Genomic DNA, 25868 nt, shown 5'->3' with positions numbered 1-25868 from the left:
TCCTGACGTCACGTTCTAACCGAGTTATTTTTGTCCAACAGGTACAGATGGATTAAAAACGGAAAATCATTCGAATATACGAGTTACGACAATCGAATCTCACAGCAACCTGGCCGTGGTACTCTGGTGGTCAGTAGACCAAGAGATGAAGACCTCGGGCAGTATCAATGCTTTGCATACAACGAGTGGGGAACAGCCACATCGAACTCCGTATTTGTACGGAAAGCCGAGCTCAATTCTTTCAAAGATACAGATGGACCGCAGACAATGATCACAGCCCAAGAGGGGTTGCCCTTTAAACTGACCTGTAACCCTCCCGATGGTCACCCCAGCCCAAACGTATACTGGATGTTGCAAGGTGAACAAGGTCAGCTCAAAACCATAAACAACTCCAGAATGACACTAGATCCAGAAGGCAATCTTTGGTTCTCTAACGTCACTCGATACGATGCTAGCGTCGATTACGCGTATACCTGCGCAGCTAAATCTGTCTTCAGAAACGAGTACAAACTAGGTAATAAAGTATATCTTCAAGTGCAGCAAACGGGAATATCTCCTACCCAGAACAAGCATGAACCAGTCAGACAGTACACTACCAGGAGAGTTGAAAAGGCATGGCGAGGCAAAAAAGTTGAACTCTACTGCATTTATGGCGGAACGTAAGTATTTTAATTTTCTTCGGGTCAATATGTAGACATGAAGGGTTAACTTTACTTTACTTTACTTGAAAATTTTAATGAGGAACCCAATTAGTATTTTCTAGTATGGGCTTAAGATCTTTATCCCTGTAGTTTATTTACACGGATAAATATAAAGCTAAAGGAGAATAAAGCTAGTGGCATGTTATTATCTCCATATAAGTGTCTTAGATGATATTAACGATGTAACAATTTGGCACCGCAGCCAACTAGGTCTCGCTCTTGACACAATATTCTCCATTAATTGTATAAAATAAGATGATCACCCCGCATAAATTAAAATATACAAATTTTTAGTTCTCTCAGATATTTACACATTAGGTTGTCTATTAAATTACTATTCATAGTTTGGTAGAGGATTCCGAGTTATATATACTTTTAAAAAGAACCTTCAAGGTTTACATAAGCAATTAACGAGCTCATTGGCAAACCAAAGCAGTGCAGTGATGCCAACTGGGTCCCCTAAACTTGTCACTATTGCATGTTCATAAATCAGTCTCTGATACTGGCGCCTCATGCTGAGATGCGTCACTCCAGCTTGTCCTGCGAACATTGATAAAGACTATTAATATTCATACCGTGATTCATTACACGTCATTCTAATTATTATTCTCGTTAATATGACGTGCCGATCACAGCTAATATTAGTGGGTCATACAGACCTCCTCTATCTTCCTTTGTATGACATAAAAAATCAGCTCAAACCTTTAATGAAAGAGTAGCAGACATTATTATCCCTATATAATTGTATAAAAATGTATCTCTTAATGGAATGTTAATATTACGTCTCGTATATGGAAAACGCTAAAGGAAAACGACACTTCAGAGATTATGAGCTTTAAGACCCTTATGTTGAGAACGTGTACGATGTAAAGCTGGATTGAGGCATTTTAAACCTAGTTTTAGAATGTTGTAATAACTTGGTTGTTTTTGAATTAGTGGTTTGGAAGGACGTCTTAGGTTACAAGCTGGTTGGTTATTACTTGGGTTACCATAAGTACTTTTTTGTTTATCTGCAAAATTGTCAGACCTATTAAAGATTCAGTTCGGTTCGTTCGCAATTTCCCTGTATTCAGAAAATTTTCGCGCTAATAAAATCAACTTAATTGGTATATACAATTCAACTTGTGATTCATTTTATACTTAATTACGCAATAATATTATTTTCGTAAATTGTGCAAATTAAAACTCATACATTATTTTATTGTCTTCGAACTTCGGTATTTAATTTATGAGTATATTATTCGAAATTCAAATTTTCAGGCCACTGCCGCAAGTGGTATGGAAGAAAGACGGTCGAACAATACTATCGTCACAGCGAATAACGCAAGATAACTACGGCAAGACATTAGTGATAAAACGTGCTGGGTATGAAGACCAAGGAACCTTCACGTGTGAAATTAGCAACGGAGTTGGTCAAGCGCAATCTTACTCTATACAGCTTAATGTTGAAGGTGAGTTTTTCAAAAATAAATCATATTTTAAGATTTAATTTTTGAATTTAACGTCTATACCATATGTCGGTCCATGGGATATTATTCAAAGAAATGTTTCGTGTAGGATTTAATTATGTATTAGTATCTGGCGATTGGCCATTTCGCTTGGAAACTGGAAAGCATAGTTAAAAGAGTTGGGCATAGTCAAATGCTTATAAACTGTTAAAGATATATTTAACGAAATAATTAATTTAATGCTTTAGATTTTAAATCAATTCTTTAAAAAAATTATGATTTTACTAAGTTAGTTCAATAATTTAAAGTTATAATCTATATATTGTGTAGTAGTTGAGCTCTCGTCAAATGCGCACACTCTGGATTACGCGTAATTTAACTTGAGTACCGTCTGCACTTCGACATACATCTCAATACCATATGTCTGCGGAAAGTTTAACGTTAAACGCAGGGGTGGCTCCCATTCCAGTTTGAAAAATTCATGTGAGTTCTACACGTCTACAAATTGTTAAGAGCCTTATGTTCATACAGGCCATGTTTTATACTTTGTACCTTTCATATTATATCACTATTTAATATATATAAAGAGGCTTTGAAGTTCCACAACTCCCCAATGGAAATTTTTCATAATTAATTTTGTGGAACCTTTCACCTTTCTGTACCCGAAGCTCAAAGTCTATCTCTCGATGTTATTTTAGAGACGTTTGCTTTTTACTTATAACACCGAAGCTTGTATTTCTGTTACGCACAAGAGCGCTGATTATATCGAATGAATCTTTGTGACCTTTGTACTCTTAAGTGAATTGCAATTCAATTTTCTAATTAATTTTAAACGATTTAGCATTAATCCCGTGGGATAAACCAAAGGTTCCCCTATTCCATACCCCGTAGGGGTCTTGTGATACTTTTAATCGCACAGGTATAAAGCATACCCATAAATTACATATGCGTACCAGGATTATAGTATTAGAACTCCATTCATATTCGCATTAAATAGTTATGGGGGATGATAAAAGGGTGAGTTTTTTGCGCTAGGGGTGAGCCTTAATTTTTCATGATTTAGGGGTTCATGATAATGATGCAAGGGTTGAGGGATGCTGATTGTTTTGCGGAATGGTATAATGGGGAGGCAGTTAAAAATATTGCTAGAGTTGAGAAGAGTCATGTCATCACTTAAAACTCATGAGCACGTGCACAATTGCACCCAAATTGCGACAGAAATTAAAATATCAAGGTTTCGTAACAGTCCCGTGATGTAGGGATATCGAGTTCGGATCCCGGTCGGATTGTAAATTGTATTTTGCTAGCTCTAAAACATATGTCTGAAACTAAATAAGTTAATTGCGTTTAAGGTGAATTCCTAGAACCCAGCCTTTTAGTGAAGGGTGCAGTCTAAACTTTTTATGGTTTCATTCTATTTTTAAATATAAACAATAACGCATTATATTCTATGCCTTACGCCATCTTATGAGGTACATTAGGAACAGATGATTTAACTAAATACATTTTTATTATGGTTTTCATTCTGAAATATATAGAAGCGAAACTTCAAATCGTCTTATTTAAATTATAGAATGATTCACATGCAAGAAAATAAGGGGAAGAAAGTTTTCAAATATTTAACAAGTAAAAAACGTGGTAGATTATGGTGCGTGAACTGTCATGGCGACTGTACTTTTGAAACTTGGGGTTGTTGGAAAAAAATGTCTCTTTTAAGTATATGATCAAAGAAACGGGTGTAATTTAAGGCCATAACTATAGGCCTTTAGGGAACTTTTAGCGCGATTGTATTATTATATTTGCAGTACCTAATTTAAACTGTTGGTACTTAGCTGTAGTCAAAAATTAGATTATATCCTATATTATGTCATGTTTGCAACTGGATTCAAGTAGCCCAATCTAGAGAGGACTGGCTATCTTTGGAGAAGGCCTTCACCTACCTAGAAGTTCTTACAGTTACAGTTACAGAATAATAGTTTAATAGTAAGGTTATGGAAAAACTAACACAAGTAAATTTAGGATACAAACTTAATAACTAACAAAGCTAATAATTGTATGTAAGTAAACTAACTTAATCTAACTCCTTGTTTTATAAGTAAGAATTAAAAGGCTTTTTTATCTCATGTTTGTGTTGTGATTGATTGTTTCCTGTAGTTTTTCTAAATAAAGAATAAACTTTTAAAATCAGACATCGTCAGCGTACAGCGTACACATTTTAATCTCAGCGTAAACAAAATTAGAAAAGGCTAGTCATGTGGTTGATTGCGATTTTATCTATGTAAGGGGTTCCTAAAGTTAAACTATTTTAAAGCAAATTTTTTGGCTGAACGGAATAGAAATATGAATAAAATGATTTTCTCTTTCTTTCCACTTATTGGGGATAAACTATTTAATATAAGTTTATTATATCTTATTTCTTTTATTTCTTATTTCTTATTTTAATTTATAATTGTGTTTCTATAATAAGTTTTCTGTTTGTTGTCTACTGTTATACTTTTTCATAATTCTAATTATTTAGTATATACTCTAATGTAAATGAATTTTGTGATATTCTTTATGAGAAATAAATATCATAAATTTTATTATACGCCTGAGTTTTAAGGTTACACCGCAGGGCACATCAAAAATTAATATCATAAAATCCAAGCATTCGTGTATATATATTTTTGATTGAATCAAATGCTTGATTGCCCCCCGATGATATAACTTCCGAATGTGATTGTATAGAAGTTATTTTGTCCCAGTGGGGTAGTTTACTTAGGGTTCGTTATTGCTATCTCTTGGCATCAAATGTTACGAATCAAGAAAACAGTTCTTATTAATACATTGTAAGTTACATCAGGTAGCAGAATATAAATACCTGCGATCATTATTTTAAGTTGAATTGTCACTAAAAAGCTTTGCCATAAAAATTTCCATTCAATAACGAATTTTTCAATCTTAACCAAAAAAATTATACACGTATATATACATACATGTATGTATTTAGTTATCCTATTATGTACCATATTGATGGGGTTTCATTTAAATCAAACCATTAAAATTTTCGTAATCCTCAATTCGATGATGTATCTGTTAAATAATATTTACGAAATGTGAGGCATAAATTACGTCGTACGAGAAAGGAAGCCCCTCAACTACATAGTTTAATGAAGACAATGATCCTGACAAATAGTTATAGCAGTAATTTGATCAAGTTAAATAATAAATTCCGGAAATGCCCTCACACAATTGAGGAGCGCCGCTCGCCTTATACAGCTCGTTATTTCGGACTCCGCTTCCTATTGACGATATGTTAAGTGGCCCATTGTGTGCTCTTTATTCTTACCGAGCTATATATTGTATGACAAATGTTCCTTATTTAAAATTGCAGCACTGATTTGAAAAATTTCACCTCACCCACGATAGTGTAACCCAAAGTGTAATGAAAATTCCTAATCGCGTATGCTGCGGTAACTATTGACCATAGAGGAAATGTACTACAGTTTTATAGAAGACTTCAATATCTACAAAAAAATCCACGAACCCATATGTCTAAAAAAAGCTTTCTGCATTTAAAAGTCTTTCCTACAAAAGCTTTAGGCTATATAAAGAACATCGTACTACGAGCTACAACCTGGTGGAACTACAGAGCTCAGCTAGTCTTTAATGAAAGGAATTAAGACAACGTTTGATATTAAATATATTTTAAATAGATTTTTACTACTTAAACCATTTCTAGATTTTCTCAGTACGGTCCAAATCACATATAAACGGAATAACTAATCTCTAGAGAGCTGCTGAAGATTTATCTAGATTGTTCTTATGACTTTTAATTTGGTATTTTACGTAAAGACGTACGGGCAGTGGTAATAATCTCATCGAATGCAATACATTGCTACACTGGATTTAGTACGTTGGAATTTTCGTATACAAATGCCCCAGTTTTTTCATAACAGCAATTGTGTGGAGCATGAGAGGAATTTTTACTGATCGCACACATGTATGTGTTATTTTTGTGGTTGTGTACACACTGAACACATATTACACTTTTTATAATTGAATCGCATTTATAAAGCTTACGTCTGAACTAAACTACTTATTTAGATATGCGTGGTTTACTCAATAATCAGATTTGAATCTTCTGTACTTTGTATGAGCAGTCAGAGGAAAAAATATGCATATTTATTAAAGTAGTGTATGTACTTAAAAGCCATGAACATTCATAAATAATGTCCGATAATAATAATTTATTGCCATCATGATAACATAAAAATACAGTAAGAACTGTATATACGACGTATGATCTCCCAGTTCCACATTAATTGATTGGCAAGGACAGTATTGGTCTATTTGCTTAAGTGTGCCACTCTCATCACTGAGGTTCGAACCCTGGCAGTGCACCAATGGACTTTTCTGTTTTTGTTCGCAATTAACACTGGCTCGTACGGTGAAGTAACCCGGAACAGCTCAAAAATTGCGTATTACATTCAAGAAAATAAATGAACACGAAACAGACAGAAATTTGACGAGGGAGATTTTTTGACATAAACTTATAACATATCATATTTACACAAGTGTACCTTATTATTACTAATTTAATTTAAAATATCTAGACTGTATATTTTTCAGTATTTAAAAAAAATATCCTTATCCTAAAATTCTTTCTAATTACATTATATTTTACAGCCGCGCCATTCTTCATCGAGGAACCGCAGTTCCAAAACTTGGCCGAAGGTGAGACAGCAGTCATCCACTGTAAGGCAGGCGGTACCCCAGAGCCTTCGATCACATGGGTCCACAACGGAAAGCCTATAGAGCAAGCGGAGCCCAACTCCAGACGTCAAGTGGCATCAAATTCGATTCTCATCACGGACTTGGTGAAGAAAGACACAGGCAACTACGGTTGTAACGCCACTAACTCGAACGGCTACGTGTACAAGGATGTATACATTAATGTTCAATGTGAGTTATTTTTAATTTATTGAATATTTTGTGAAGTTCCGAGGGAGAGGGAGGGACGATGCCATGAGATTCACTAATAATAATTCGTAAGTTGATGATCAACTCTCTACGAACTATTATTATTACTCCAGGCCGTTGGGAAGGTTAAATACCTTTGATTATGAACTGTGTCTACTGTGCCACGAAGCTGGCGTTACTAATACGTAATTGGTTCTTTAACGGACTTGAGTGAAAGATTTGATATAGATTTTTTAATCAAAATCCTGGATATAATAACGAATCTTGGAATCGAATATAGCTGTTTCAATTGATCGAAAAGTGTAGAGTCGTTTATAATCTGATTAAGGTCGGGATTCTCTACTAATCTATATTTTAAATTAAAAATCTTCTAAATTGACAATTTAAATGTAGGAGAAATCATAGCTATTTCAGACTTTATACATTTGAATTATAAATATATTACTAACTCGATAGAAACCTTTAGTTGACTTAAGGAAGTGTTTACAATGTATTTAAATCAGCTCACACTAATCCTGTCGTTTCACCTCTTCCCGTAATGTATTTAAGATCGATTTCTGATTTATATTTAGAATCTAAATTTGGATCAATATAAAAACAAACTTTTACGTTGTACGTTTTTCCTCGTGTTGAGGATTAATCAGTGAAATGCTAAAGCAAATAATAATTTGTCAATGTCCATTAACAATATCGTAACTTTCAAAGCAATAAGAACGAAAATCAAGAGTTACTTACTGAAAGGGGAGGGTAATCGACCAAAATCAAACTGAGGGTAGATACAAAGAAACTGCTGATACGGTAGCATCTTTGCGTGGGGTGACGGCCGGGTGCAATAAAAATGTTAGTGTAAGGGGATTACAAGTATTTAATCATAGATCTACTGTACAATTTATGAATTACAGTTTGTATTTTACTAATCCAAATCTCTCTTAATAACAAGTAAAGAAATTTGTTATTTCTGTTCTGTTTATTTTGTATTATACGTTTACGTTGCGTTAGTTTATATATTTAATAAAAGATTATTTGCTATCTGAACTATAAATTTAATTATCTGACATAAGAAATTTAATTGTGACAATTAAAATTGAATATTGTTATTATTAATATGGAAATTGCAGACGATTTATCTATATAATATAATGAATGATAAGTTATTAAGTAAAGAAATAATCATCCTGAGTGTTTATATCGGCTTTATGTTACACTCTTACACATCTTGAAATCTCACTGTTATTCCACTCTTGTTTTAACTAAAGTACTCATTTGTTTCTTTCCATCGAATTGTATTTACGCTGTGATGAAAAGAGACAGATTTAGTTGTTAAATGCGGTAGGTATTTATATACCTAAACTTTAATAAAGATACAAAAACTCGTTAAAATTAATTGCGCAATGTGACAGTTGTTGTTAGTGGAAATTGTATGAATTGTTTCCGTATGGTTGAGAAACATATTAGTAATACGTTAGCATGATAATGTTTACATTGTTATTTTATAACATATGTATATTCTCAAATTAATTTATCAAACCTTTCCATACAAAAAGTTATAAGCTTTAGTTATTTATTTAATTTAAGTACACACAATTTAACTACTTTATGATAAAAAATTACCGCTTTATGCGAACGTGAGCATAGTTAAACACTTGAAAAATCAAAGGAGTGTTGTAATATTTCTTTAATATTTAATCTAGAATAGGTTCGATTCAAGTACATCAATAACAAGACAATCTACAAAACGTCAACCAATGGCATGACATGGCATGACTATTGTATTCCATCCGCGGTGTGCTAATTGAAAAAAATGTTAATAACTCCATTCAAAAGTCCTTCTATCAATTTAAAGATTGATGTCATCGTATATGAACATCACTAATTGCATTGATTTAATTTGATATAAGTATATTAGATCGTTAGACCTGCGTTATTAGTAACGCAAATACACATTTTTTGCCATCGTCTTTTATGGTTGAAATAATAATAAAGTTTAAATAGTAAGTATTGCCTTTGTAAGAGGTGGCCTATATATGTCTAAAGAATATATATATGACTATAGAAGTCCTGAGGTAACAGATCTTCAGCGTTCCGGAAAAGTAATCTGAAAAATTAAAACAGAAATCTATATGAATTGTTGTTTGTTTCATTAAGTAAATTTTATTTATACTATTTTAAATGGAAATACCTCGTAACCGTGGTAGGAACAAATTAGCCGATTATAAGCAAAGGTTGTCACGTTGAAAATGTACGTAATATAATAATAAAATTCTATTATACTCTTTTTTCTAAGGATCTATTTAAAGGCGGTTGCGTGACAATGAAATAGGTGCAGCTGCATTTTTCTGGCCACGTGTCTAACACGCTACCTGGCTATTTCGACCCTTAGTTTCTACAATTAATTTGTGTATTTATCATAGAACACCACACAGTTTAAAAAAAAAATTGTATCTTTTAACTTTTAGTTTCGATCGAGACTATAGTTTTCGCCTTGACTATTGATATTAAAAAATCAGGCCACGAAGCTTCGTAAAAGATAATAGGGCACTCTTAAATACAACTTTATATTCTTCTTTTTTATTAGCAATACTAGCAACTGCACCTTGGGCATTACTCGACGATATTATTTTTGTAAATGTAATTATTATGCCCTCAAACATATGGTTTGTTTGAGCAGACATAAAAATCCTTTACAAAGAGACAGGGAGAAATTATAACAGGGACGAGATTGCCCTCAACCTCCACTCGATCGGTATCGCAAATAGTTGGAGTGAATCGATAGTTGAGGTGCGAATGGGGTGAGTGACCGGGCGACGTAAAAATATTTCTCATCCACCCCGTAATAGGGTCTGAGATGGTTGTGAATGAACACGTGAGACAATCTATATATATAAAAATGAATCCCTATTTCCCTTGGTCATCGCGGCATCACGCGTTTACGGCTGGACCGATCGCTCATTCTTTTTTTGTTGTGTTTTTTTTATGGTCAGGAAGGTTCTTATGAAGAAATAGTTAAGAAAATTGCGCGGACAATGAGATAATTTAAGAATATTATTGTAATTTTTTTTTCAATTCATTCAATTTTTTTATGTAACCTTGTGACATTTGATATAACATTGACAGAATGGGTGCTGCAAATATTTTAAAATAAATGCTTCGATCGGAGTTATTAAATTGATATTGAAAATACATATAAAATAATTATAGTCGCTAATTGTTTGTGGCATTAATCTTGGAAATCTATATTTTTCACATGGCCAGTAACATGTCGGAATACCAACAAAACTATTTATATACGCGCCAAAAAAACAAAACAAAGAATGTTGTATATCATAAAGCATTTTTAGTTAATTATACCAATTTGAAATCAATATACATACTAAGACAGGACGTGTTTCGGGTCCGCTAGACGTTTAGAAAATCGCGAAGACTATAAGTTTAAGAAAGGATTCATAATGTTGACTGAATAATTATGTTCGACACAGGCTACCTATCGATAAGATCGCGACACAAATGAAGAGATAGTTTTAGTTAAATGCCTATATTATGATTTTATTCAGAAAATATTAGCTGGCAATGGCGTAATGTACAATTTTAGGCTTTACTAGTCAAGCGTTTGATACGTAATTTAATATCATTGTTTAAGGTTTGCTACAATTGTTGTTGAATATCTCATTCATTTTTCGGAATTAAAATAATAATAGCATAATCGTAGTAACATAAAGTTGTAAACAGCGTTTTGTGGGCGTATTTAGAAGTATGAGACTACGGGCTTATGAATTGAAATTGAAGAATACGAATGGAAAACGAAAACAATATGTTATTACTAACGATATAACCATTACGTATACTCGGCGACTATCTGAACTGTCCTAAGAGTACTATATTACGGATATTATTTAATAATGATTGCTGTAAACTAGACAAATGTCAGTGTGTCAGCTGAAATATACGACATCCTACAGGTCAGCGTACGCCCACGCTAATTTTGCAGACACCATTTTCATTTCGTATACAATCATACAAATATATAGGGCTCGCGTGTGTGATAGTATAGAGTAATGGCGTACTTTGAAAGCTTGAGAATTTTAACATTCTAAGATTCATTTAAGGTACTTCAAGAAAACAGCGTACCAGTTCTTAAAAGGCTGTCAACGCACTCGTGAGCCCTCTGGCATTAAAAGTGTTCATGGACACCTCACCTTGTATCTCGTGAGCCTCCTACCTCTTCTGCAAAAAAATCTTTTTAGTGTAGGTCTCCGAAACGAAAATCAAAATATCTATATAGAATATATTTCGCTAAGCGCATTATTCGAAGGCGACAGAACTAACCAATCGCGGGCAGCTAATATTATAATAAAATAATGTTTTAAATATGTTTTGTGACATGTTTGTAGCCATACCACCGGAGATCAAGGAAGGCCCAGAGAACTTGACCAAAGTCGATGGTTCAGAAGCGGTGCTGAAGTGCCGTGTGTTTGGAGCACCCAAACCCATTGTCAGGTGGATGAGAGATGACGTCGATGTTACTGGTGGAAAGTGAGTACGATTTTCTATTTAAGCTTGCCAAATAACATTTATTATCCATACTGGATCAACACAAAATTCTTAATAGGTATAAATATTAATAATTATAAAACTACTCTAATTTCATACTATGAAAAATTACATATCGAATGGGTTTTAGCTTTACACTTAGTCTACGTTAGTTATTATGTGCAGTATGGACCCCGCCTCTTTTGGGTAGACGTTCTCCTGAACTTTCCATTTGAATCTGTTATTTGCTTAACTATGTCGTTAGTCCAGTACACGTCTTCACACGTTTCTTTTTCCTGGAGGTCCAGCCGGCATTTCTATTTGGGCTGTAAAGCGTGGGTTACTGCACCAGTGATCGTTCGTCAGTTTTCGCTCTGATGTGGTTATTTCGTATTTTGTGAATCTTTTTTATTTTTAGGATACTCCGCTACATTGCTCTCTGAGCACATGGCACCATTGAGTTCACTCTTTCCGTGAACGTCCATGTCCCGTAAACCAGGCATGGGAGAATCCTTGTGTCCAATAACAGTCTTTTTTAAATCTGTAGGTATAATTAATATTATACCTACAGCATATTCATAATTGAAACTTATATCATCAACATCTATGCGTAGATAAATACAATTTTGGAGACTCTATAGTGAAGGATCCAATTTTTTTTCCTCCGGAAATAAAATTCTATTAATATAAAAATAAAGCGAATCATTTGATATCTCAATCATCAAGGTCAGATCACAATTTTAACGGCGTAAGAGTAAAATTAATGTTAATTTGACGTTTATTAATAAAAAGGAGGTTTATGTATCGAAGCCATTTTTTATAATATTATGGCAATAGAATCGAAGCCATTTAGATTAAAAAAAGAAAATATTGATTGGCAGCTAAGAATTAAAAAAAATACTAGAGCCACTCAGATCAGTTGGTAATTGAAAGGCGTGTCTTTCAAATCGTTTAATAATTGATTTTTTACATGGCCTTGTCTGTGAATGTAGGTCTTATTATGGCAATAATGATCCAATCACAAGTACCAATTTAACGAAACTATTTACGTCATAATAATGTCCTATTAGTACTATCTATTTTTGTACTAAAATTCAGTTCGATACGAAGTTTGTTTCATAATTGCGTGTTTATATAAAAATCGATATTAAATAGACAAGCGTAGCGGAGAAAAACAAACTATTTTAATAATCAAATGCCTTTCCGTTATCTCCTAATTAACGTCTGTGTGTACGGTTTATTACATTTTTCCTTTTATAAAACGTTCATAATTTACTGTTCAAAGTCAACGCCTCTCTCAATCAATCGTCCTCAAGATTCTTATATTCGAATAAAACTAACACTGCCGAAGATTTATTGTCTTTAAAAGATTAATGGAAAAGTCGCCGTGTAATAGTAAACATATAATAGGTAAATCATGGGATGTAGGTTTAATTTGATATATTTTTATATGGTCATGTAATTGTTAATGTTATTTACTTAGTATAATATAAAATATCATCGTTATCTTAATTAAATGTAATTCGGTAGGTTAGGTAAAACCAAAAATAAAAAATTATAATAGTAAAATGTGGGTACCTCCAGTGAAGGTCTAGCTACAAAAGGCTCGTGGGTAGCAATCATCAATTTTGTTTTCGTGAATATTCAAATTTTCCATTATTAGTATCAGGCGAAGTTGTGACGTAAAACCAACGATTTAACAGGATGGGGTGCCCTTAATGAGACGCAAGTCTCGACTTTCAGTAATTATGTGTTGAGTGTTTGATATGAAGACTATGTGAAATACATAAAATTATTATTTCTAAACCTTTACTAAATAAATTTAGCCTAGTGGCTTCAGCGTGCTTTCATCCTTGAGGTTGTATATGCTATATGCGCATTTAACTTTTACTCTAACGGTAAAGGAAAACATCGTGAGGAAACCGGCTTGCCTTAGACCCAAAAAGTCGACGGCGAGCATCAGGCACAGAAGGCCGATCACCAACTTGCCTATTAGATTGACAAATGGTCAAGAAATAGATACAGAAATCTGAGGTCCAGACCTAAAAAGGTTCCAGTGCTTATACTTAATTTAGTTAATAAATACCTTTAAAATTCCAGATGAAACCCAAACCGGTTACGGCTGACATTTTTGTTATTCTAATATTACTTTCATAACTCAAAATCTTCATTTAATTTTGCATCGCGTGTATACGCACATACATGTCTGATACACGTTTGATATTGTTGCCATATAAAAATCCTAACACCTTGTTGACACTGGCTATTATGTAATGTGGAACTGAATAAACAATAAAACCGTATTGGCCGAGTTTGTCGCTACCCCTGTTAACACTATGGGTCAGTGACATGGCCCTTATGTAACCAAGTCACCTATACACAATAAACTTAACGTCACCCACCCCTGGCATTTATAAATACCAGGATAATTTTATTAACTCATTTCCCTCACTCACTGAGAGTGGCTATAATTAATTCACTGTAATATGAAACCGCGCGTTCATAGGCGCACACTTAATTCAATACGTTTGCTATTATATTCCATTTCCGGAAATCGTATTTTATAGTATCGAAGTTAAAATAAATATTTGAAATGCTTTGAAATTACTATAGAAATAGATTGTTTTAACCTATATGAGACGATTTACGCAGACGGGAGACAATTCAAAAGAAAATTTACGCATATACACACGCGTACACTGAAACCTTTGTTTAACCTTGGTTGGTTACTATGTGTTAAAGTTTTCATTCAATATTTTTTTGTTTTATTGTAACTTTTTTCTTCTTATCTGTACCTCAGAAGAGTGTTCACCCACAATACAGGAATGTCCTTATTTTGTAATTTTTCTTAACACAATTTTTTTATTTAATGAAACATTTTAATATTAGAATATTATAGTTTATTTTGATTTGGGTTTGGGATTTGTAATACGTAAACAAACCACTAAATATAATTAGTATAAGTTAAATTAACATTAATGACGCAGTAGCAGTGTTTTTAATATTTAACACAGGTTGAGGTAGTGTCTCATTTTAACGACAGAAGGCTCGTCAAATATTAAGAAAAATCGCCAAGGGTTATGTGGGACTCGCTGTTGTGTCGCTTGACTAAAATCCCACGGCGCTACCAGCAATCGCCCAAGGCAGGACACGGTAACAGCGATGCCTTGCCTGCATCCCAGCCCTTGAAATCAGGGTCCTATATCGACATAAATGATGTGTAATGGACATGGGTGCAGCAAGGACTTATCACATGGTCCAATTTGCTCTGATTTGTTAAAAAAACCAGGGCGTAATTTTTAATGGTCCAGTTAGTTTTGTAGTAGGCAATTATGATTTCCAGTTTCCGACTTTAAAATTGCATGGCCTGAATACTCAATGGTAGTTAGGCGTACTTAAAACAATTAGGACGTCGTGAAAAGTTCTAGTTTTAAAATTATAACAATTTTCTTCAAAGCGAAAATGTACGAAGGAATTTTTAAATTCAGTATAAATTATTATTTACACAGTCAATTTACTATAGAGTTGTCAGGTATCGTCTTTTGTATAATGGTGTTTTAGTAGAGAGATAATCTATTAGCCAAAATCTATTGCAGGTTTGCAGGAATTGGTAGAAATATATCGTATTCGACTATTACTGGTTAATATTATCCCAAAATTAAAAGGCGCGAAGTAGCGTTTTATTCTGATTGGTCGAACGGACGTATCATGTCGCGTGTCAACGTCTTGCTGTTCACCAATCACATTCGTACAGAGAGCATAATCGTTTCGTCTTTAGTTGTTGTTGTCACCTTTCTGGATCATTTTTGTTTGCCGCTTATAGTAATGGTGGTAGATAAACTATTTTTATATTCACAGATACAACATAACAGCGGAAGGTGATTTGGTAATCGCTGACGTATCGTACACCGATGTGGGCACCTACCAATGTTATGCTAAAAACAAGTTTGGCGAGAAATCTGCTTTCGGTTCCTTGTCTGTCAAGAGTGAGTATCATATTGAAAGAAATTAATTACAGAAATAATTTATTTATTTCTTATATTTAGATATTATTTTGTTTTCTTAAAGGCATAAGTGTCAATATTAACAATATATTTTAAACCGAAGAAAGGTTAAGTAGATATGTTCTTAGAAATATTGTTGTATATGAATTTACGCGATATTATAAACCTATTAAAAAAATATAAAATAAGTCTTTATTAGATATGAAGTATTGTTCTTATCATTCTATTATTTTAATAAAACTTTCTAAAATACTTGTAAAAATAGCATTTGAAAATAATTTCAAATTTCCAGAGCACACGGTAATAACGGACAAACCTGAGCCGTATGAAGTTGCAGCGGGTGCTTCAGCTACATTCAGGTGTAATGCGAATGCGGACGATTCCCTAAAACTAGAAATTATATGGCTCAATGACGGACAGCCAATTGACTTTGACAACCAGCCGCGGTTTAGAATGACAAATGACTACTCGCTGCTAATATCCGACACAACGGAGCTCGATTCCGGCGAATATACATGTATTGCGAGAACAGCTATAGATGAAGCGAGGGCTCAGGCTACTTTAACTGTTCAAGGTATGTTTATTAAAAAGATTTAGCGCCTAACTGTGTGTATGTATATGCATGTTGTGTGAGTGAGAGAGAGAGAAAGTGGGTGTGTGTGCGTAAGTGTAAGAGGGTGCGTGAGTGGGTGTGTATATAAGAGAGCGAGTGCGTGGGTGTGGGTGACCTATTGGATGACTATTTTTTTTGCTAAATTAGAATAATTACATATTTGGTAATCGTATCAAATTAATGAAAAAAGACAGTAGTTTAAAAGACAAAAGGAATTCCTTATCAACAGGAATTGCTTATGACATTTGGTATGATGCTTTTCACAATAGTCAAAAAAGATGTTATTTTCGTTAGTCGTATTTACAACGAACTAAATTGTCATAATTTGTTCCTGCTCAGAAATCAAACCCAGGATTTCTAATCTATTACATTGTTTAACTAAGTAACGGCACTATAGAGTATGAGGTGCTGATATCCATTATGGTTGAAGAACTTTATTTCTGTTACAACTTTAAAAAGAATCATACATTTGTGTACCTGTAATTAATCTCTGCCCCGACAATTAACTGTTTCCATCACACAACATAGAAATAACAATGAATGCAAAATAAAAGTCATTTGACAAATAACACACAAATCCACAATTTATAGTCATACAGCACGCAAACGTCTCTTATGATATCTGTGTTGATACTTGGGATGTTTCGAACACAAAGAAAGAAGAAGTGTTAAATGAGTAGAGAAGACTGACCAGACTGACCAGCTTCTCGTAAACTGACTTACTGCGTAATAATGGACCACCTGTGTTGATACTTTTACGTTATTCAGTAGTTGCCTTACTTTTTAAATTCCAGACAAACCCAATCCACCATCCTTGGAAGGCATCGAGTGTCACGAGAAAGTCGCAACCATACGCTGGCATTCAATGGGTGACAATCGGGCCCCTATTCTCCGTTACTCGATACAATATAACACCTCCTTTACACCCGATACATGGCTTTCGGCGTCCGATTCTGTTCCCGGGTTAGATACGTCCTGGACTGCGGAACTGAGCCCCTGGGCGAACTATACATTCCGGGTCATAGCTTTGAATAAGATTGGACCGTCTACGCCGTCGAGACACTCGGATGCCTGTACCACACAGCCGGATGTACCGTATAAGAACCCGGATAATGTTGAGGGTAAAGGACGGGATCCTACTAATATGGTCATATCTTGGTCGGTAAGTGAGGTTTTTTTATTGAGTGATTTTCAATATTATCTATGGGAATAAACATTAATCGCATATATAATATGTTGTTAAATGCAAATCTCGAGGACTAACTGGACAAATTCGAGTATTTTTTAAATTGATTTTCTGATCTGTGAGGAAGATTTTATGGAGAATAATTGGAAAAAAGTATTGTGAGCTAAGTTAAAAAAATGAAGGTGAAACGAAGTTTGTTAGTGTTTTAATTATAAATTGAGATTTTACGCCAATATAAGTATAAGGACACAACGGGTTTTTTCCATTTCTACTATAAACAATTAAGAAGTAACATCAATTTGTATTTGGATAACGTCATACAATTCAGTAGTTGATAGTTGAACTCACTCTAGCTTTTGATTTCTCTAATCACGCGTTTGAAAAAGCAAGAGGCGAATTTTTGTGACACTATTATTATTATTTTTTGAATATTAATCAATATTTAATCTAAGAATAATACTGATATGATTTGATTTTTTATTTATTTAGAAAATGCCTCAAATCGAGCACAACGGCCCCGGTTTCTACTACCAAGTGTCATGGCGACGTAACATCAGCGGAACGCCTTGGAGCGAACAGCAAATACGCGATTGGACTCAGTCGGAGTATATTGTCCTTAACACGCCAACATTCCAGCCTTATAAAATTAAGGTAAGAAAGAAACTGTGAAATGTGTATTTTAATTTATATGTAATAAATATCTGGAATATTTGTATATTATAATATGTAGTGTGTGTATTAGCAAGCTACACCAGATACATAAATTATTAGAGGGTTATACCTAAGAACCTAATTACATAAATAGTGAATATAACTCCTCCCTCAAAGACCGGTAACGCACCCACAAAAAATGGGTGTCCATGAGCTGTGGTGATGGCTGCCAATTCAAGGCATCCCGTAGGCTCGTTTGCGACCTTATACTATAAAAAAAATACGAGTAATGTCTGCACAAAGAGTCCTAAGATAACACATGGAGCCCTAGGATCAAAGGTTCAAGTTGGTGGAATCATCTCAAGGGTATCGGACAGGTTCACGATAATTAAGGGTTTCAAGGTGTCTTCACCGCTTTGGGAGGAAGCGAGAAATGAATATTATTCATATATTCAAATCACATTTGTTATAAAACAACATCAAAATACTACTTTCAAGTATATAAAATTACCTTATTACGCACCTTCAGCTATTAAACATGAGCCGTGTCAGTAGTTGATCAATGATCAAGTAAAATCTGATCAGAAATTATAAGAGGTTAGTTGTGCGGGTTTGTGGTCGCTGCGGTGATGATAATGCCCAATCCCGGAGATTATTATAACTGGAATTTGCTTTACAGGTGATAGCAGTAAATTCAAAGGGAACATCAAACGTGGCTCCTGTGGAAGTAATCGGCTGGTCTGGTGAGGACACGCCCCTACAATCTCCCGCTAACTTCTCTCTAGTGCAGGTCACTACAGGAACTACTGCATTGTTAAGCTGGAACCCAGTATCAGCTGAAACTGTACGCGGACACTTCAAGGGGTACAAGATTCAGACTTGGGTATGTAGCTTGAATTTAGGGATGTTTTTTTTATTAATTGTCCTTTTTTTAATATTTTAAGCCTTGTGGAATTCATATGAACAATAGTATATACGGTCAAAACCGTTTACAAAGGCATCGTTTAGAACAACGTACCGGTTAAATTGATCAAAATCAAACGTCCCGGCGGAAATCTATTGTATTAGGTACTAAATAATAACTTCATCGGTTTTGACGACCAAATATGAGTCCATACGATGTAGTTTTAACAGTGTTTGACTGTTAAGTAATTAAATCAGAGACTTAATTGAATCTTGAGACAGTTAATTAAAAATCGATATTCAATCAAGTAGCCAAAGTTCTGTCAGACAAGTGAGTGAACGTAACGTTTAACTAGTTTCCTAAACGTTCGGCAACAAGACTAACCTAATATAACCATTTACAATAAAGCAAAACACGGAATTTCCAAGCTCTTCTTCACGATCACACCGAAATAACAATAACAAATGAAATAATCATGGCAGAGTCTTGTTTTACTTGATTGAATATGGACATTTAATTAACTGTCTAGAGATTTAATTATTTATCTGATTAAATACTTTACTGCGATATATATACTGGACGACGACTGGTTGAAGTGAATTTTGACGTTTAGGGGAGAGTATGAATATGGAAACAATGCAGCCATTGAGAGACTTTCGCTAAATGCAGACAAACTGTCTATGTACAACGACATTAAATAAATCCTTATTTTATAAAAGCAACTTATCAATAAGAAAACATAACCTATAAATATATCTACGTGTAATATGTTTTATAGAAAGTTTCCCTATTTGGAGTTCGAAGCCGAAAGTACATAACTAACTATACTACTATATATTCATTTTAAAGTAGTAGATATTAACTCTGAAAGTTATTATAAAATTACATGTATATCTATTTAGGATTAGTTTACTTTGGAAATGTTTATACTATTGAATCTAATATTTTAATGGATTTTCAGGTTGACGGTGAAGAAGACAGGTTAAAGGAAGTGCTCGTGAAGTCCGATGCGTCCAGTGCTCTTATAACCGCGTTCAAACCGTTCAAGAAAAACAACGCACGAATTCTCGTCTACAATGGACGCTTCAATGGACCACCTAGCGAAATCCTCTCCTTCGTTACCCCAGAGGGAAAACCAGGAACAGTCAAATCCTTCGCAGCCTACCCCATCGGTTCCTCAGCTATGCTCCTCAAGTGGGACAAACCCATGGACGAAAATGGAATTTTAACCGGCTACAAAATTTACTACCAAAAAGTCACCGGCACAGCCCTAGGTCCACTTCAAGAGAGGAAGAAGGAAATCGACCCCAAACTGGATCGTGCCAAACTAGCTGGACTAGAACCCAACACCAAGTACCGTATTGAAATACGGGCTAAGACCAAGGCTGGGGAAGGAGACAAATACTACGTGGAACAGACCACAAAAGCGATGGTGAATGCCGTTCCGGATATACCCTTATTCGAAGCGAGTACCCTCCCAGCTAAAGAGGGGTCAGCTCATATTCTGGTTCGCTGGTTGCCTTCCTTAGACGGTCACGCCGGAAGCCATTTTATAGCCTGGTACCGGCTCAAGGGTCATCCTAATTGGTTGAGAAGTAATGAAATAACTGAAGACGATTATGTCGTGCTAACTGGCCTCGAGCCCGGACAAGTGTATGAGGTGAAAGTGACAGCTCATGACGGAGAATACTTCAGCACCAGTGAAGTAATGGATGTTGATACGACAACCGGTAAGTTATGTAAGTTACAAGTTTAGATCCCTTTTGGATAGAGATTTTATACCTAAATATGATTTTGATTGTTAACTTTTTTGGTATTTTTCATTGGCTTGTCAATAAAACTTAGCTATTAAAAAGAGTGGCAGAGAGTTTCTTGCCAGTTCTTCCCTCCCGTTTTACGCCCTTGACTGGGCACTGGTAGTAAATGTAAATTAAAAATTAATTTAACACCTTTTCTGTTGATGTTCATAAGTGTGCTTGTTTACTTATATGAATAAAGTTATTTTGAGTTTGAAATTAGTTTCCTTAATAGTCTTCTAGTAAAAAAAGTACAATATTGGGACTGTGAACATTTTTTTAGTCCTTTCTGTGTATTTTCATTCTCAAAAATGATTGAAATCATTTATACCACATATAGCGAAAAATATTATTTTTGTTTATTATAAACTAAAACGACGCAGCAGGATCAAAAGCGAGGCATACTGTGTATATATTATTGGGTTCAAGATACCCTCCGATAACTTAAAGGTGTTAACAAAAATTAATACAAATAAAATATTATTCGATGATTTTTAGTGCATTTACAATAAAAAAATTAAAGGATTTTAACTAGAGTAATGAATTTTCTAGATCCAGTAATCATGCGGGAAGAGGCGATGGCCACGGCTGGATGGTTCATCGGGGTTATGGTGGCGTTGGCTTTCTTAGTTCTCGTGCTGGTAGCGGTGTGCGTTGCGCGTCGTAACCGAGGCGGGAAGTACGACGTGCACGATCGCGAACTCGCTCACGGACGGGCGGATTATCCAGACGCCGCTTTCCATGAATATAATCATCCGTAAGTTTATTTTAAATATTCCAAATTTGTGTTATTTTAATTGCCTCAACTGATGTTAAGTGATTCCCGTAGTACCTCGACGTCTGTCGTTCAGTAACTTACGTTACTTAAAATAGTTTTTGCACACCGCAATTGTGGAACAACCTGCCCATTGACCTATTTGTGAACCACTTCGACATAGAGTCCCTCAAGAAAAGAGTGTACCAATTCGTAAAAGGCCGGCGCTCATGCGAACCTTTTGGCTAAGTTAATGTCCATGGGCTGCCCATTTTCCCTCTGTTATAGCTCACGTACACTGCCACGTAGGTACTAAGTGATACTTTTATTTATGAACACCAATTCTATACTATTCGGGTTCTAAAGTCATTGATTGTTCAGTTAAAAATATGTTAAATACAAAAAATTTAATCCTCTAGGTATCTCAAACAACCTTGACAGTTGACAGTTACGTCATCATGACAGTGACAAAAATAAATAAATAATTTCAGATTGGACAGCAAGTCCCGACACTCTATGAGTAGTGGTCCCAAGCCAGGTGTCGAGAGCGACACTGACTCGATGGCCGAGTATGGCGAGGGAGAAACGGGTAAGTCGTGACCATTACTTGTGTTTATTATATTTTGGCATAAAATTATTCAATTTCGTTTCGTTTTATTTGAATTTTATGCTTACACACTTGTTTATAGCTATTTTTGAGCTATAGTTCAATATTTTGCTAGATAAGCTATTTTTTATCGATATACAAAACTTTTGATTGCCTTTAAACTCCCAAATGCGCATTTGTTTGTTTGTCCACATTCTTACGTCAACAGATAAGATGAATGCGCTCTATCGTAGACAATTGTATAAACTATAGTTAACATGACATATCAGATATTCAGCTATAGACTATAAATGCCTAAATAATATTTGAAAAGGCTTATTATAAAGATTTGTATAGGTTTTGTATATCGCCATTGTTTAAGCATGTAATGTGGCATGTCCGTGTGTACGCATGTATTGCAGCTGGTATGAACGAAGACGGTTCATTCATCGGTCAGTACGGTAGAAAGAGGCGCCCCCCTGCGGCTTCTCACCAAGACTCCGCTTCGCAGGCCTTCGCCACGCTCGTCTAGGCACATTGTCTATCCCTTTGACTCCTTTCACTTCACTATCCCTGTGGCCTGTTTAACCTGTCCCAACTGTTTAACCACTCATGACATAACCCAGATCTGAATACAAAATCACAGCATCTAATGCAAATAATTAAGGCCCAAGGCTTTCCATTCCATATTGGAATACAAAAAATATTGTTCTCTAAAGATCGCCCGCCGAAATTCTACTGTCCATTTCTTTATTGGTTGTGTATGAATCTCGAATGATAATGTAATAAAATATGGTATGCTATACCATATTTTATTAAATTATCTCACTCGTTATAGGGCGCAGTCTTTCAACTATTTAAAAAATAGTTATCTAAGACTCAACGCGTCCTTTATGTTTAGTTTAATGCTACTTAGATTATTATTAAGTACACATTTAAATGTAGTCTGTAAAAAAGATTTTAAGTATATTTTGAGTGATCAGTGAATGTTTTTTTTTTTAGTTTTTTTTATAGCACGAGCTTGTGTTGTTTTTATCGTTTTGCATTTATTGTTAGAATAGATAGATAGACGTGTCCAGTTTTCCGTCCTTTTCCCTTCCTTTCCTCGTCGGCGTATGAGCAGCTATTTCATTTATTTATTTTTTGTGAGGTATGATTTTGTTTTTTTTTGCTTGTTTGACTTTTTTTGTAAGAATCTTGCATAATGTGTTTGATATTTTTAAATATTTTAGTTTACAATTATTTAAAGCATTTTACTTTAAGTGACGTAATATTTCAAATATAGCTGTAATCTTTCGTACATGAAAACTAATAACGTTTTTTGTTGTGTTCTCACAGTTATGAAAATAATAAGTGATACAATATTAAATTCGTTTTTTGTATTATTTTGGAGCGAAGCTTACGTCACCCCAAGTAAATTGTTTGATAAAATATATGTATATTTGTATGAATAATCATTCACAGGTCGTTTCACGGAGGACGGCTCGTTCATCGGTCAGTACGTGCCTGGCGCACGAGTTCTGCCTCCACCGCCCGCGCCGCAAACAGCTCCAGCGCAACAACCGCCCACTTACGTCTAATACTGTCAATTTCACAAATCACTGTTATTTTTCACAGTTCCTCAGTATGGCCTGCTCTTCACACCATAATTTTTAACCGGTCAACGTGTAATCCGTGTTAGCTTCGAAGCGAAATCACTGATATTTTCCTTTGCTTAAAATCTGCTATTTATCACAACAGCGAAATCGCTGTTAGTATTAACAAGTCTTGCCTTTCAGATCTGTATTACCGTCAATGCTTGAAACTTTTGATAAGCTAGTGAAAATATCAGTGATTTTGTAACCAATGGAATTAATATTGTTCCTATACTGTCACAATTTCTTCATGGTATTTTTCGTTTAAGGGTCCAAGTATTACGTAACGCAATTTTTCGACCCCGTCTCCACCAATCAACGCGCCGTAACGGTTTTCTAAGCCCAATATTAAAACGTTCTGTGACCACCCAGTGACCATTTTACCTAAGAGTCATATCTGGTCATGTTGCTAAAATACTTTTGTTATTGTTTTGATTGCATTAAAAACAATGTACGTAACATTGTTACAAATATTATTAACACTTAAGGTAACAAGTACACAAATACACAAATCAACTCGGAATGGGATCGTCACCATATCGCCTCGCCGTCAACGTACGCACGTACGCAACGTATCAGTAGCTCCTGTACGTCAACTCGACTACGGCTAGGCAACACCGCGCTTACGGCTTGCCGACCTGCTTGGCACCAGTTCAGTTTGATGGCTATCATAGCCATAGACCTTGCTGAAGAGGATGGGGACAGGGGCAACGGTGGACAAAGAGACATGAGTTCGGGTACGGAGAGAACTGCAAGTTGACCCGCATTGCGGTTCGGAGTCTGTTCTAAGGCGGGGCGATTCCGTTACGATTCCGATTAGTTTGCGTTGCAGTAGCGAATTCTATATAGAAAATACTGAACAAGGTGATATGGTGTCAAACCAATCGCGTAATTTAATTTCCGTATCGCATGACGAGACCCAAAATTCGTAACGTAATACTTGAACGCTCCCTAATAATATATTTAAAATTGTGTAGCTAATTTTACTTAAATTGACATTTTAGTTGAAATTTATTGATATGGGCCTTATTAGTAGGCTCTGTTTACCGCAGGTACAATAGTGAAAATTAGAAACCAACATAGATTTGTTTTATGAGACTGATTTTAAGTAAAAAAAAATTGTTTCCTCTTTTGAGTCCCTGGCATTTCATACGATTTAATATGTAGGTTAAGATCTGGCTCGATATCAATTAAATAGGATGGTAAAGCGAGAAATAAAGTATCCGGTAGCGAAGCGAAGGTTAAACAAAGGTTTAAAATATATCAATGATTTTAAGTGACTACAATATCATCCACATAGTAAAAAATTTAAATCGCCGTCGCTTCGCTACAGGCTGATAAAGCTATTTTTGTGACATGATAAAGAATGTAAATTTTTAGCTCTGAGTGCCGGCGGTCAGACTTGCTTCATGACGTCAGAGTCAATTTATCGTAAAATCAACGAATTATTTTTATATGAAAATCATATCGGAAGGACCATTACGCAGATTATTTTGTATCCCGCTTTTAAATTATATTCTATACTCCAATATGCGTAGCAAAGTTATATCTAAAGATTAAACATAATTAAAAATAGTGCCATCTAGCTGTGAAATAAAACTGAATGTGAATTTATTCACAACGTGGTGTGTGGAGTCTTTTTACACCAAAGGGAAATTACGGAAATTTTTGCTCATTTTTTTAAACAATAGCGCAATCGTTTTAAAACATATGCAATATAACTTATGTTATGATATCAAGTTATGATATCATCCTATTTGTTGGAATTTTTAATCGAAAATTTATTAAAAGAAGATTTTAAGCTTAATGAGGGTAAAACACTTTTGAATAAAGAATAAAAATTACCTTATTTTCTTTTGTTATCCTCAAGTACTAAATAGGACCATTTGGATGTTCCATTTGGTGTAAAAAACTTCACACTATTTGTAATGCCTCGAACTTTCTTTTTGTACCTCTTCAATTATTCTTATGATAATCAACAATATTTTTATAAACATGACGAAAAACAACGTTCAAACATCGAAGGATCTATTTAAAATATATTTTTGTATGAAAATACAGAATATGAGAAAGCAAAGTTTGACCGCCGGACGATGTTGGTG

General features: G+C 34.7%; 1 protein-coding gene across 4 annotated transcripts in view; it reads left to right on the top strand.

Moving 5' to 3' along the window:
- The window catches only part of LOC123714521 (neuroglian), a 38639-nt gene extending 13020 nt beyond the window's left edge, over window positions 1-25619 (top strand). Inside the window, exons 4-17 of one of the 4 annotated variants that reach the window (XR_006754319.1) lie at window positions 42-659; window positions 1962-2152; window positions 6818-7093; window positions 11500-11641; window positions 15497-15624; window positions 15935-16216; window positions 17050-17417; window positions 17931-18092; window positions 18772-18975; window positions 19958-20735; window positions 21345-21549; window positions 22038-22135; window positions 22555-23282; window positions 23597-25619. Coding sequence is in view for 2 of the 4 variants with exons in the window: in XM_045668793.1 (XP_045524749.1) it covers window positions 42-659; window positions 1962-2152; window positions 6818-7093; window positions 11500-11641; window positions 15497-15624; window positions 15935-16216; window positions 17050-17417; window positions 17931-18092; window positions 18772-18975; window positions 19958-20735; window positions 21345-21549; window positions 22038-22135; window positions 23597-23712 (3568 nt within the window). In the remaining 2 variants the exon portion in view is untranslated. The remainder of the gene's footprint in view (window positions 1-41; window positions 660-1961; window positions 2153-6817; window positions 7094-11499; window positions 11642-15496; window positions 15625-15934; window positions 16217-17049; window positions 17418-17930; window positions 18093-18771; window positions 18976-19957; window positions 20736-21344; window positions 21550-22037; window positions 22136-22554; window positions 23283-23596) is intronic. The other 3 variants (XR_006754320.1, XM_045668793.1, XM_045668794.1) reach the window with 3 other exon arrangements.
- Window positions 25620-25868: the final 249 nt, after the last annotated feature.

The sequence above is a fragment of the Pieris brassicae genome, chromosome 9, assembly GCF_905147105.1.
Source record: "Pieris brassicae chromosome 9, ilPieBrab1.1, whole genome shotgun sequence".
NCBI classification, from domain to species: Eukaryota; Metazoa; Arthropoda; class Insecta; order Lepidoptera; family Pieridae; genus Pieris; species Pieris brassicae.
This window is presented reverse-complemented; position numbering and strand designations above follow the sequence as displayed.